Source organism: Staurois parvus, unplaced genomic scaffold, assembly GCF_062004578.1.
Source record: "Staurois parvus isolate SC_StPar_1 unplaced genomic scaffold, SC_StPar_1.0 ptg001787l, whole genome shotgun sequence".
Taxonomy (NCBI): Eukaryota; Metazoa; Chordata; class Amphibia; order Anura; family Ranidae; genus Staurois; species Staurois parvus.
Window position 1 is genome coordinate 666,841 of NW_028319583.1, and position 14,477 is coordinate 681,317.

The following is a 14,477-nucleotide window of genomic DNA, read 5'->3' on the forward strand; positions in this document are numbered from 1 at the left end:
CTGCCCGGTGTGGCTCTGCCCGGTGTGCCTCTGCCCGGAGTCCAGCCCGATGTGCCTCTGCCCGGTGTACCGCTGCCCGGAGTCCTGCCCGGTGTGCCAGTCTTTGTTATCCTGCCAGTTACCAGACCCGGGCGGTGGAACATTTTTCCCAGCTAGGACTGTTTGGAGCATCCTGAGGCCGCTCCTTGAGGGGGGGGTACTGTCAGGAATGGACTGGCCAGCAATGGTGGGACTCACCTGCCTTTTGATCTGCAGTACCAGGGCTGGCCAGCGGGTGCTCCCAGCAATCAGAGACTCAACCTTTCAGCCAGCTAACACCTGGAACTGATGATACTGGTGTATTTAAGGGATGGCCAGACTTGCAGACTCTGCCTTGGTGTTGTGTTTGTCCTGGGCCCTGTATCTGTCCTGCATCCTGTTTCTGTTCCTTTGCTACCTGTTCTGATCCCTGGCTTGTGACCCTGACCATCCCTCTGCCTGACCCTCTGTACTACGCTGCTTGCTACCTGTTCTGATCCCTGGCTTGTGACCGTGACCATCCCTCTGCCTGACCCTCTGTACTACGCTGCTTGCTACCTGTTCTGATCCCTGGCTTGTGACCATGACCATCCCTCTGCCTGACCCTCTGTACTACGCTGCTTGCTACCTGCTGAACCTGGCCTGTGACCCCGACCATTCTCCGCTTGCTCCCCCTGTACCTACCTGCCCAATTGATATTGACCCGGCCTGCCTGACGACGCTTGCTTGTATGTACTGTTATCTGTGGGTGGTTGGTTGGGTTTGTTTGCACTGTATTATGTTTAGTAGTGCACTGCGTTTATGTTTGTATTGTTAGTGTTAATAAATTACATTGTTAATCACATATCTGAAGTCTGCGTTTCCCTGCTTCAGTCACACACCTCTGGTCATACCAGGGAGCCCTGACACGGACAGTTCAGCCAACTACTCTTGCTTGTCAGATTGGCTCATGGCTGTGATTGGCCAGATCTGGTGTAGATTTGTCACCTTTAGCTGAGCAGTCCAATATAGAGTAATGATGATTTTCCTGGATGAAGCCCTGGCTGACTTCTATCCAACGTGTGATGGCGGAAGACCAATAAAAGATCTCCCAATACTCCAAATTAATTAGATTAACCTGCTTCAGCTGTTAGGTTAGAGGTGGAGGTTTGTTCTACAAATGTATGTAAATTATCTGAAATATTTTTAGAATTTTTTTAAATTCCACCCTTGCACCTATTTTTCCGTATTTATTATGAACTGAGCTGAGCAGATGCCATTTTCTACTATGGAGGGGGCCTAGACACTGCGGCATTGTGGGCAGAGTCCTGACCTCCAGAGGTGGCTGGAACTACGTTGATACACTGTGCGCAGTTTTCAGCTATTGCGTTAATCTTACATATTTTACATTTTAGAGAAATTATTGAAAACCAATTAATTAAACTCTAGTCTGTGTGTGAAATGACAGCTATGCGCCCTGGCAGGTCCTGTGTACCCATAAGCATAACAAATCGCCTACCTTCTCTTCACGTGTAACTCCTCCACCCTCGCCCATGCTGCTGTCCCGAGGCTGCATTTCCAGCACTGTGCGGAACAGTTTTTCTGATGTCTGGGTGAGGAAACCAATCTCGGCGTTGGGATGTAGGCCATACAGGTAAGGAGACTCAGCTGGCAGCACGTCATCAATATACTGCAAGGAAAAAGAGGAGCAGAAATGTTGTCAGTGGTTGTCACTGGGAGGGGGAAGGGTTAAAGCTGCCCTCTGCAATGAAAGGTTTTGCGGTTTCACCAGAAGGGCAGCCTTACATGGAGCGCATAACAGCATTGAATAACAGAGCAATGTAGATAACTGGAATGCAAACGACTACGGAGCTCTGTTATAGGGCTGTTACAGTTGGTATAGAAAAGAATCACCCCCCCTTTAAAATAATCACATTTTGTTGATTTGCAGCCTGAAATGAAGACAGACACAGTTTTTGTTTTATACAGCTGTATTTACTATAACATCCAAGTGAAGGATATAACACCAACATGTCAGAAAAAAATTCATAAATTCAAAAACAGAATCACAGAGTTGAAAAAAAAAAGGATCACCCCCCCCCCCCTCCCCCCTCAATCAGGTGTAGCCAATCACCTTCTCAATGGCCATTTGACTTTCATCTATGATCAGCTGTGGTCATTTTGCTTAGCTCAGCATGAAAAGAACTTTCCTGGAGCATTTCAGTCCTTGCTAGTGCAACTGAAGCAATCAATCAAGTATAGGTGGCAAGGCACTGTGATTCTTTTCTATACCCACTGTGTGCACTCAGGAGCTGGGAGTTAGCCTGAAATCAGCCAGTTAATAGAATAACATCTGTCAGACCTCACAGAGCCTCTCAATTTCACATCAGCTGATTAGTCCTAAGACAAAAGCAAGTAGAGATAAATAAGGAGACCATTACAAATCTTCCATTCGTAGGTCTGCACAATTCTAATGATTTAAAGGCAGCTGAAGAAATATGGAGGCTGCAATTGCTGACCTCTCCTTCGGTTGACTGGATGACATTTTGACTCTCTGGCTTCAATGCTCTCTAAATCACTAACCTGGAACAAGTAGAAGAATAGTACTGACTTCATTGAGTTCATGCTTGTTCCAGGTCAGTGACTTGGAAGGTAGTGAAACCATAGACAGCCGGCAATGGCAACCTATTTTTTCAGGCTTTCCTTCAGGATTGAATATTCCAGTTATTCAATGAGCCTAGCAGTGACTGGTTCTCTTTAAAACACATCCTCCCTTTTAGTGGATCATCCATTTCAGAGATGAACAGCTCAGCACACAATTTGGCTGCTCTACTGCCTATGTTGGCGATGGAGCTGAGGTCATGATGGCATACCTGATGGTAACCGTTGTAATCCATGTTTCCAGGCAGCGGGAATCCCGGGGCGAGGAACAGCTCTCCCTCCAGCATCTCCGGCTTGATGAACTCTTCCAGATACGTCCGGCAGAGGCGCCTATCCCAGTCATCCGTGATGTGACCGCCGTACATGATCTCGCCAAACAAATAGCGCAAGTCATCATATGGGACCTGAGACACAAAGCAAACCGGGTGTGAAGGATGTGGATCAGCTGCCGGCCAGGAGCCCGGGACACAGCTGGGCAATGTGCTCTGGTGCCCGGCCAGCATGGAGGACACTCATGTTCTTTCAGGGAACCGTCCGGCTGAAAACAGATCTGGGTTTATGAGACTAACAGCAATGCTATCAGCAACCAATCACATTTCAGCTTCAACTGAGCTGACAACAGGTGATTAGTTACCCCATCATTTCTGTACTCTACATATTAAAGGGTCACTCCTTCTAAAATGTGCATCTATAGCTTTGAACGTATACCTATAGTGGATGAAGGTGGATACACACATTGGTGGAAGAACCTACATTCATTGGTGGATGAACCTACATTCATCCACCAATGTGTGTATCCACCTCCTCCCACTTCCGTGTGCGTCACCTTCACTGCCTGGATATACTCAGATACAGTACTTAGACTTACAACAGCAGGCAGTTCTAATCGCACCTAGTACTCAATTCTCCATGTAGGCTGGTTCTGTCATATCCAAATCCCAAACATAGGTAAAGCATAATGGCTGATAATAAAGAAAGTAAGAAACTCCAAAAGGTGTATTACTAGTATAAAAATAATGAAACACTGCCGAATGCTACCCAGCACAGTCTAAAGCCTTGGTCTGTGTATAAGTGCTGACCGAGGCCAGTAAAGTTCCTTAGACTGGCTTTTAGTGGGTAAATGGGTTGGTTTATTTCTTTTGCAGTATTTTACTTTTTTCTATGCTGTCCATCCTTTATCATATCAACATCCACATATCAAATGTGGCATAAGTCATTTTTTTTTAATGCGTGCTGTATGGTGCACAAATGTGGAACCATTGGTTTTTAAAGTAGCCTATCCCCAGTCATCCACATTTTAGCATGTCCCCAGTCTTTGATTATCTCCTGTAGCATGTATTCAGTTTCTGACCCTCTCCCGTAGCACGCCTGCGGTTTCTGACCCTCTCCCGTAGCAGGTCGGCGGTTTCTGACCCTCTCCCGTAGCACGTCGGCGGTTTCTGTCCCTCTCCCGTAGCAGGTCGGCGGTTTCTGACCCTCTCCCGTAGCACGTCTGCGGTTTCTGACCCTCTCCCGTAGCACGTCTGCGGTTTCTGACCCTCTCCCGTAGCAGGTCTGCGGTTTCTGACCCTCTCCCGTAGCACGTCTGCAGTTTCTGACCCTCTCCCGTAGCACGTCTGCAGTTTCTGACCCTCTCCCGTAGCACGTCTGCGGTTTCTGACCCTCTCCCGTAGCACGTCTGCGGTTTCTGACCCTCTCCCGTACCACGTCTGCGGTTTCTGACCCTCTCCCGTAGCACGTCTGCGGTTTCTGACCCTCTCCCGTAGCAGGTCTGCGGTTTCTGACCCTCTCCCGTAGCACGTCTGCGGTTTCTGACCCTCTCCCGTAGCACGTCTGCGGTTTCTGACCCTCTCCCGTACCACGTCTGCGGTTTCTGACCCTCTCCCGTAGCACGTCTGCGGTTTCTGACCCTCTCCCGTAGCACGTCTGCGGTTTCTGACCCTCTCCCGTAGCACGTCTGCGGTTTCTGACCCTCTCCCGTAGTACGTCTGCGGATTCTGTCCCTCTCGCGTAGCACGTCTGCGGATTCTGTCCCTCTCGCGTAGCACGTCTGCAGACTCTGACCCTCTCCCGTAGCACGTCTGCAGACTCTGACCCTCTCCCGTAGCACGTCTGCAGACTCTGACCCTCTCCCGTAGCACGTCTGCAGACTCTGACCCTCTCCCGTAGCACGTCTGCAGACTCTGACCCTCTCCCGTAGCACGTCTGCAGACTCTGACCCTCTCCCGTAGCACGTCTGCGGTTTCTGACCCTCTCCCGTAGCACGTCTGCGGTTTCTGACCCTCTCCCGTAGCACGTCTGCGGTTTCTGACCCTCTCCCGTAGCACGTCTGCGGTTTCTGACCCTCTCCCGTAGCACGTCTGCGGTTTCTGACCCATTCCCGTAGCACGTCTGCGGTTTCTGACCCTCTGCCGTAGCACGTCTGCGGTTTCTGACCCTCTGCCGTAGCACGTCTGCGGTTTCTGACCCTCTCCCGTACCACGTCTGCGGTTTCTGACCCTCTCCCGTAGCACGTCTGCGGTTTCTGACCCTCTCCCGTAGCACGTCTGCGGATTCTGTCCCTCTCGCGTAGCACGTCTGCGGATTCTGTCCCTCTCGCGTAGCACGTCTGCAGACTCTGACCCTCTCCCGTAGCACGTCTGCAGACTCTGACCCTCTCCCGTAGCACGTCTGCAGACTCTGTCCCTCTCCCGTAGCACGTCTGCGGTTTCTGACCCTCTCCCGTAGCACGTCTGCAGACTCTGACCCTCTCCCGTAGCACGTCTGCAGACTCTGTCCCTCTCCCGTAGCACGTCTGCGGTTTCTGACCCTCTCCCGTAGCACGTCTGCGGTTTCTGACCCATTCCCGTAGCACGTCTGCGGTTTCTGACCCTCTGCCGTAGCACGTCTGCGGTTTCTGACCCTCTGCCGTAGCACGTCTGCGGTTTCTGACACTCTCCCGTAGCATGACTCTAGTCTCTGACAGCTTTCTCTAACATTTTCAAAATATAATGTGCAGCATATTGATGATGTGTGGGGCTGCACTTGAGGCCCCCTACACCCCCATTCAGTTGAAGAGTGGTTGGGTTGCCCTGTTGACTTGAACGGGTTATATTCAGCAGTAGTACTGCCCACGGAATGTGACGGGGGGGTATAATTCTGTTGCCACAGCAAAGCACTGCAGCTGTGACATTTGTGCCACCCCATCAGGCTGCCTTTGGAGCTTAAAAGGGTGGTAATAATGTGTCTCAGCTGCCTATTTTTGTTGCCCTCCAACCACAAGTGTAAACAAGATCTAAAAGCAGGGCAGGGACCAAAACCAAACCCATTCCTACTTTGTCCAAAACTAAAAACAATCTGGAATTGGATCTCTAAGGAAAGTTGAAGGAAGTTGGCCATATTCTGGAATAGGAGATAGCTGTGTACACACTGACCCCAGAAAGCCTGGACCTCAACCCTTGCTGTGCAGAACCATCTCAACCACCTTACCTTGGCATTGGCCTCCAGGTAGTTGTACAGAACATTGACGGAGATGGTGAGATCTCCTGTGTTGAAGGGATAGGAACGGTTCCAGCCCTGGGGTCCGAATTTCCTCCTCTCTGCCACCACGGCGTGAAAGTAGCACAGAGCGAACAGGATGCTTTTGAACTCCGTCTCTCGGGCGCACATCTCTAAAGTGTCCTGCATCAGAATACAGTACTGTCAGTGCTACAGGTCTGTTGTAAAGTGGATCAAAACCCAAGAACAACATTTTATATATTGCAGATTATTAGTACTTCGTTATGGTAGCTGCATTCGTTTTTTTTTTCAGTATATATATTTTTTTTCTTTTCACCTGGGGATCCTACCAGTAATGCACTTCCTGTCCTAGGGTATCAATGCTCACTAACTGCGAGTGTGCAACAGAACACTAAGGTGGGAGGGGGGTGATCTGTAGTTCACCAAGAGAATTGGTAACAATGCCAACTGATATGAGTTCAGTACAAGCAGGATACACAGAAGTTATCAGCTCAGGGGACGCCAACATTTTCAGTAGAAGAGCCACATTGTATATTTTCCAAATATTTGCAGATGGGGAAAAAAATCTGTTTTATAAATGAATGAACACAGCAAGAGAAATAACTTCATATTAGAAGCCTCCCTCTTACATCAGAGTCCCCATCACTTCAGAGACCTGCTTTCATATCAGATTCCCCCATACATCAGGGGTTCCCAATCAGAGTTCCCCCATACATCAGGGTCCCCATTAGAGCTCCCCCATACATCAGGGTCCCCATTAGAGCTCTCCCATACATCAGGGTCCCCATTAGAGTTCCCCCATACATCAGGGTCCCCATCATAGTCTTCCCTTACATTGGGATTCCCATCAGAGTTCCCCCCTTACATCAAGGTCCCCATCAGAAGCAGAGAATAGGGGAATCCCCAATTTGTGCACAGAGTTTGAGGATATGCCACTAACCCTAGCTGCTGGCCTGAAAAAATGTCCTAGTGGGCCAGGTGTGGCAGTGGTATTGATGTGCAGTAACCTCTAACAACCAATCAGTGAGTGGTAGTAATGTGCAGTAACATCTATCAGCCAAGCGGTGACCAGTATTGATGTGCAGTAACCTCTAGCAACCAATCGGTGAGCAGTAAGGATGTGCAGCAACCTCTAGCAACCAATCAGCAAGCAGAAATAATGTGCTGTAATCTCTAGCAACTAATCAGTGAGTCCTAATGTGTGCTGTAACCTCTATCAACCAGTCAGTGAGCGGTAATGATATGCTGTAACCTGCGGCAATCAATTGCAATTGCTGTCTGGCCTGCTGGAGTAAACTGATTTTGAGTTTAGCTGCTATTTATTGTATGTTTCAGAGCAGGTGGAGAGTGAAATTTCATGGGTGGGCCCAAGAAAATGTTTGCCCAGGGTCCCAACAATATTAAAGATGGCCCTGATGGACCTTACATTACCAGCTCAGCCAAGCGGTCTCACCTGGTTGAAGTTATCTAGAGCTTTGTGTAGGTTAGCATGCATGCCAGTAGGTGGCTCATTGGTGATCTTGATGGAATTCTCCAGGATGCCCTGTGGAATGATGTGTCCGTCGGATGAAGCGGCTGGCTCCGCGCTGATGAAGACCCGGAACTCCTGGTGACTGCCTTCACTGTTATGTTCCAGTTTCTTCTCCAGAGTGCTCAACCACTTGGCCACCAGATGGATGTTCTACAGAAATATCAAGGGGGGAATCGGTGAGGTCATCTGTGTAAAGTCTTCTTACCATCACTAGGAGCAGTTAGCCACATTTAGCTGGATCCGTTTGAATTTGTCGGAAACATATCTTAGCATTTGGACTATGTTCCCAGCAATGATTGCAACGTGGTGTACGCTGAAAGGTCTTCAACATTACAGAGCAAGTCTGGTTGAATGTGACCAACTACTACTAGCCATACCATGACCTGGATAAACGAGAACCTTCATAGACATTAAATTAGATGTAAACCCAATTATTAAAATATGTATGATAGTCCCTTAGCAAATGAAGAAAAACAAACAATAGAGAGCACCACCATCTAAGTAAAGAGTAAGTTCATCTAAGTTAAGAGTAAAGGATAAATGAAATATTGCACTCACTGCATATATATGAAGGTCAAACCTTCTGGGTTGACAAAGTAGTGGTCCCCTGAAGCACGTAGCCATGCCCACTGCTGACATCATGGCGCCATGAAAGCCTCAGAGTGGAGCTGACTCTACCTGAGCTGGCCCAGAAGCCACCAATTCTATCTAGAAGAGCTTGCATTCCAGCCGGACAGTGGTTTTCCCCCTCTGACCAGCAGCGTCCCGGCGCAGGTCTGCATCCACCAGCCGCTTGCCTGCCAATCTCTGCACATCACAGTCACTCCACAGAGAACTCCACCATGCCTTTTATGACATGCTGACCTTCATATATAGGCAGTGAGTGCAATATTTCATTTATCCCTTACTCTTAATAAATGATTTACACTTAGATGGTGGCGCCCTCTCTGGCTTGTTTTTGGTGTTTGCATTAGGTATACTTAGGACTTGGTCCAGGGGAGCAGCAACCATCTTCAGTGTTGACTAATGTTTGAATTCTATTTTTCACTGGGCCCTTTTCTTTACCAAGTGGTCTATCAGCGCCATCGTTTTTAACCCATTCTATCCTTGACACATGGGCACCTGAGCCGTTGTAATATACATTTTGCATATTTTACCTGCCTGGAAAGCCCAAGTGCTTCGTACAACCGCCCATAGAAATGCTAGAAATGTCCATGGAAGTGCTCATCTGTACTCGGATATACTTACGTAAACACTCATATAGTATATGGTATTATGCACAAAATAGAAAATACGCATGACCTGGGGATTTACATTGCAAGGTCTCAGGCACCCACCCCACATGCAAAACGCCATAAAGTTATTTCAAAAGTCAATTTCAATTTTTTTAAATCTGCAGCCTTCATTAAACTAATCCCCTAGTGATCCTGCCATAATGGTTCTTGTTCGAACACTTCCTGTTATAGGGTGACAACACTCTATCCCTGTCTCCCAATTGTGATCCAGGGTTGTCGCCCTGTCACAGAGGCTTCTCATTGAGACTACAAGTGGCCATATCTATGCCCATTATGCATGGTCCTATGTTGTCACCATCAGGAAATCCAACCTAACAAATGCCATGCAGACATCACTGGAGTGCATGTACTGTAAGTAAAAAAAGAGCTGCAAAGTGGAAGCAGAGGATCAGCAGCACTGAGATGTAACAAAGAACCCCCCGAAAAAAACAAGGATCCTATTAAAAGAAAAACAGGAATTGGTTAATATAAAAAGTGTTATTTATATTTTATTTAAAGCAAATCTCCACTCAAAAGGGGACATTTTGCTTTAACCTCCCTAGCGGTCTGATTATGTCAGTATTTCTGTGCTCAAAGCGGTACATTTTTGTTGCATGGAAATATGTATTTTTTTATTGTAGGCCTGTAATTTTTAGGAATAACTCACTGAAATCTGTCCGAACAAGAGTCTAGTAAACATCCCGGGTATGATAAAATTTGAAACACAAAATCATAAATTATAATAATCATAAAAAATAATAATAATAATAAATGTAATTCAATAATATAATCAAACCAAAAACACTGAAATGTGAAATAGAGCGCCAAGTTCACACATCGCTGAGCTCAGTCGCAGAATCGTTTTCAGTGTCTGATGAGGAATTTCCCCCACGAATCATTATCACTCAATTCTGCAAGTGGTTCTGATTTACTATCGCTGTTCTCTAGCCGGTCTAAAACCGCGTCTGACCTAAAGGGACGCTTTTTGGACGTTTCTCAGTTTCCAGGCAGAAAGAACAGTAAAAATGCAGGCAGGGCGCCGGACAAAGCACTCGGGACAAAATGTATGTGAAATGGTTTGATACAGGAATGTTATACTCTGTGATTTTAGTGTGTTTAGTAAATGTCACTTTTTGACATTTTTAAATTTCCCGCCAGTTCCGTCCCCCGTACGTCCCGACGTCACAGGGAACGGAACCCGGAAGACAGATGCTGGCATCGGCCGGAGGACATTGCAGGGGACACTGCAGGAGGGACATCGCGGGAGCGAAGGACAAGGTAAGTGCAGAAGAGATCCCGGAGCAACGCTGCAGTGTATTCCCGAGTGTAGCTCGGGGGGGTTACCGCTTGTGGTGCTGAAAGTTTACCCCGAGCTACACTCAGGAATACCACCAGGGGGGTTAAGGACTCTTCCCCTGCTCTCCGTTAAGAATTGGCACCTTTGGGGAGTGGGTACCTGTCAAAATCTAGGCGATTGGAAGCGGACGTTCTCCTCCACCAACTCCCCCCCCCAACCCCTGTAGTCTTCTGGGACACATGACAGGTCCCAGAAGACTGCGGGACCATTCACAATGCGCAGCTCTGTTTGCGCATGCGCAGTGGGTACATGACTGTGAAGCTGCAAGCTGTTACAGCCAGGTTCCCAGATGCTGGGAACAGAGGCGGCTGGTGAACCCAGAGAACACTGCTGGATCAAGTTTTTCTAGCTGCTGACTTCTTTTGTTCACAGGCGACTGGAGCTCCATTTGAACTATTTTACTTCAAGGGTAACTCCACTTTCGTGGGGCAAAAAAATTATCAAACAAAATAAAAGATAATAATATAGCATATAGACCTGCGACCCAAGTCAGATTTTTGGCATTCCCTGCAACAAAATTGTCATTTTTGGCGAGAAACTCCCAAAGATACACCCAGAGGGGAGTGTGTTTTTTTTTTTTGTCAACAAAAGTGGAGTTACTCTTTAACTAAATTAAACATTTTATTTAACTAAATATCATATCATTTGGTTAGGGACTTCTTTAACATCATCTACAAATATATGTTGCGCTCCTAAATACTTCTCAATAAATAATAAATTATTACCATTACATTAATTCAAATTATGATACAAATAACTAATAAAAGTGTATAAATACCAAAAAATATTTAAATTTTTTGGTATTTATACACTTTTATTAGTTATTTGTAGCATAATTTGAATTAATTTAATGGTAATAATTTAATTATTATTTATTGAGAAGTATTTAGGAGCGCAACATATACAGTCAGGTCCATAAATATTGGGACATCGACACAATTCTAACATTTTTGGCTCTATACACCACCACAATGGATTTGAAATGAAACAAACAAGATGTGCTATAACTGCAGACTGTCAGCTTTAATTTGAGGGTATTTACATTCAAATCAGGTGAACGGTGTAGGAATTACAACAGTTTGCATATGTGCCTCCCACTTATTAAGGGACCAAAAGTAATGGGACAATTGACTTCTCAGCCGTTCCATGGCCAGGTGTGTGTTATTCCCTCATTATCCCAATTACAATGAGCAGATAAAAGGTCCAGAGTTCAGTTCAAGTGTGCTATTTGCATTTGGAATCTGTTGCTGTCAACTCTCAAGATGAGATCCAAAGAGCTGTCACTATCAGTGAAGCCATCATTAGGCTGAAAAAACAAAACAAACCCATCAGAGAGATAGAAAAAACATTAGGCATGGCCAAAACAACTGTTTGGAACATTCTTAAAAAGAAGGAACGCACCGGTGAGCTCAGCAACACCAAAAGACCCGGAAGACCACAGAAAACAACTGTGGTGGATGACAGAAGAATTCTTTCCCTGGTGAAGAAAACACCCTTCACAACAGTTGGCCAGATCAAGAACACTCTCCAGGAGGTAGGTGTATGTGTGTCAAAGTCAATAATCAAGAGAAGACTTCACCAGAGTGAATACAGAGGGTTCACCACAAGATGTAAACCATTGGTGAGCCTCAAAAACAGGAAGGCCAGATTAGAGTTTGCCAAACGACATCTAAAAAAGCCTTCAAAGTTCTGGAACAACATCCTATGGACAGATGAGACCAAGATCAACTTGTACCAGAGTGATGGGAAGGGAAGAGTATGGAGAAGGAACTGCTCATGATCCTAAGCATACCACCTCATCAGTGAAGCATGGTGGTGGTAGTGTCATGGCGTGGACATGTATGGCTGCCAATGGAACTGGTTCTCTTGTATTTATTGATGATGTGACTGCTGACAAAAGCAGCCGGATGAATTGTGAAGTGTTTCGGGAATATTATCTGCTCATATTCAGCCAAATGCTTCACAACTCATTGGACGCTTCACAGTGCAGATGGACAATGACCCAAAGCAGACTGCAAAAGCAACCAAAGAGTTTTTTAAGGGAAAGAAGTGGAATGTTATGCAATGGCCAAGTCAATCACCTGACCTGAATCCGATTGAGCATTTCACTTGCTGAAGACAAAACTGAAGGGAAAATGCCCCAAGAACAAGCAGGAACTGAAGACAGTTGCAGTAGAGGCCTGGCAGAGCATCACCAGGGATGAGACCCAGCGTCTGGTGATGTCTATGCGTTCCACACTTCAGGCTGTAATTGACTGCAAAGGATTTGCAACCAAGTATTAAAAAGTGAAAGTTTGATTTATGATTATTATTCTGTCCCATTACTTTTGGTTCCTTAATAAGTGGGAGGCACATATGCAAACTGTTGTAATTCCTACACCGTTCACTTGATTTGGATGTAAATACCCTCAAATTAAAGCTGACAGTCTGCAGTTAAAGCTCATCTTGTTCGTTTCATTTCAAATCCATTGTGGTGGTGTATAGAGCCAAAAATGTTAGAATTGTGTCCATGTCCCAATATTTATGGACCTGACTGTATTTGTAGATATTTCCAACACAGTTGTAGTTATGTGTTTCATGTTTGCGATCCTCTAGTAATTATCACACCTGTGGCTCGCAAGTTACTCTGATTCATCTATACTTCTTTAACATCACATTATTTCATTAACAAGTCACAGGTAATGCTATAGAAGATCACTAATAACTATTATTTTTTTAGTCTTTTAGTCTTGAAAAGCTAATAACATAGAACAAAAAACACAAAGCTTATTATAGGTGGTTTGCATACTCATCTGTGAACGGTATTAGCAGCTCTTTCAGTTTGGTTCTTCTGATTTAATCTCCGGTTCTTTTGCAGAGAGCTGCTGGGAGCTCGGGAAATTGCACCGCATGTCTCACAATCACCCGGGGTGAATTCAGTATCACATTGTAATGATAACCTGGACCCGGGCAGACTCAGCAAAAACCTGTTACGTTATCCAATTAAGGAACTGCATGCCCAAGGGCACTTGTCATACTGACAGGCTCTCTTTAAGTCTTGCAGCAAGTGACAATTAGGATACATCCCCTACAGATTCAAAGTGACATGTGCAAAAAAAAAAAAAAAAAGGGGGGAAATTGAAAAAAACAGACATTTTATGATATCTTTTAACTCATCTCATTCTGTTTTATCACCCTCCAGCAGTGTGCCGGTGTCCTGGACCTGAACCATCAAAAAAGAATGTCGGCTTGGCGCCAACTGGGAGCGTGGCTGCTCAGAGTCAAGATTACACAAAAGTTCTTTTTCTCAATTTACACCCTGATTGTGGAGCAGTGAAGCAACAATGTATGAAAATTAAGGACTCAGGATTAAATTAACTTCATTCCAAAGTGATCTAAGTGACATTTTGGCTAATAGATGCCGACGGCACTTAAAATGGGAAATATAGTCTGAAGCTGCCTGAAATCAGGGAGGTAAACCAGCGGAAAATAAAATGGCTTCAGTCCGGATAGGCTGAGTAAATTCTGAAAATATACTGTCGGTTACTTAGTGGTCTATGATTGTATATACTATATGGCCAAATGCAGGTGGAACCTTGTTCAAATGATGGAGTTTAGGTGTCTCCAGTGAAGAGTACAGTAATACTACAACATACAAAGACATTGTAGACAATAGTGATCTTCCAACCTTCTGATAATGGATTGGGGAAGACTTTTGTGTTCTAGCATGATTGTGCCCCTGCCAGCTCCATAAAGACATGGCTTGACCAGTTTGGTGTGGAGGAACTTGATTGCAGTGCACCTCAACCCTACTGAACACCTTTGGGATGAATTGGAACACCAAAATGTGAGCCAGGTCTTCTCATCCAACATCATTACTTGACCTCAAAAATTCCAACAGACACTCACAAAATCTTGTGGAAAGCCATCCAAGAAGAGTGGAGGCTGGTAGCTGCAAAAGGTAACTCCATATTAATGGCCATGTTTTTGGAATAGGACAAAAAATAAGACATTCTGGTGTGGAGGAACTTGATTGTCCTGCACAGAGTCCTGACCACAACCCTATAGAACACCTTTGTGATGAGTTGGACCACCAAATGTGAGCCAGGTCTTCTCATCCAACATCAGTACCTGACCTCAAAAATTCCAATGGAGACTCAAAAATCTTGTGGAAAGCCTT

The 14,477-nt window shown here is 45.6% G+C and overlaps 1 protein-coding gene and 1 long non-coding RNA gene across 2 annotated transcripts in view; one reads left to right on the forward strand and one right to left on the reverse strand.

Annotated features, from left to right (window-relative positions):
* Positions 1–14,477, reverse strand: part of DNAH9 (dynein axonemal heavy chain 9) — a 336,995-nt gene that overhangs the window by 34,507 nt on the left and 288,011 nt on the right. Inside the window, exons 63-66 of the mRNA XM_089663852.1 lie at positions 7,610–7,837; positions 6,127–6,318; positions 2,871–3,062; positions 1,517–1,687 (exon numbers count right to left, since the gene is read on the reverse strand). Of these exons, the coding sequence (XP_089519978.1) occupies positions 1,517–1,687; positions 2,871–3,062; positions 6,127–6,318; positions 7,610–7,837 (783 nt within the window). The remainder of the gene's footprint in view (positions 1–1,516; positions 1,688–2,870; positions 3,063–6,126; positions 6,319–7,609; positions 7,838–14,477) is intronic.
* LOC149434276 (uncharacterized) lies at positions 1,403–3,339 on the forward strand. Its single transcript, XR_016308774.1, has 2 exons — positions 1,403–1,651; positions 2,903–3,339. It is a non-coding gene; the product is annotated as an uncharacterized LOC149434276 (long non-coding RNA).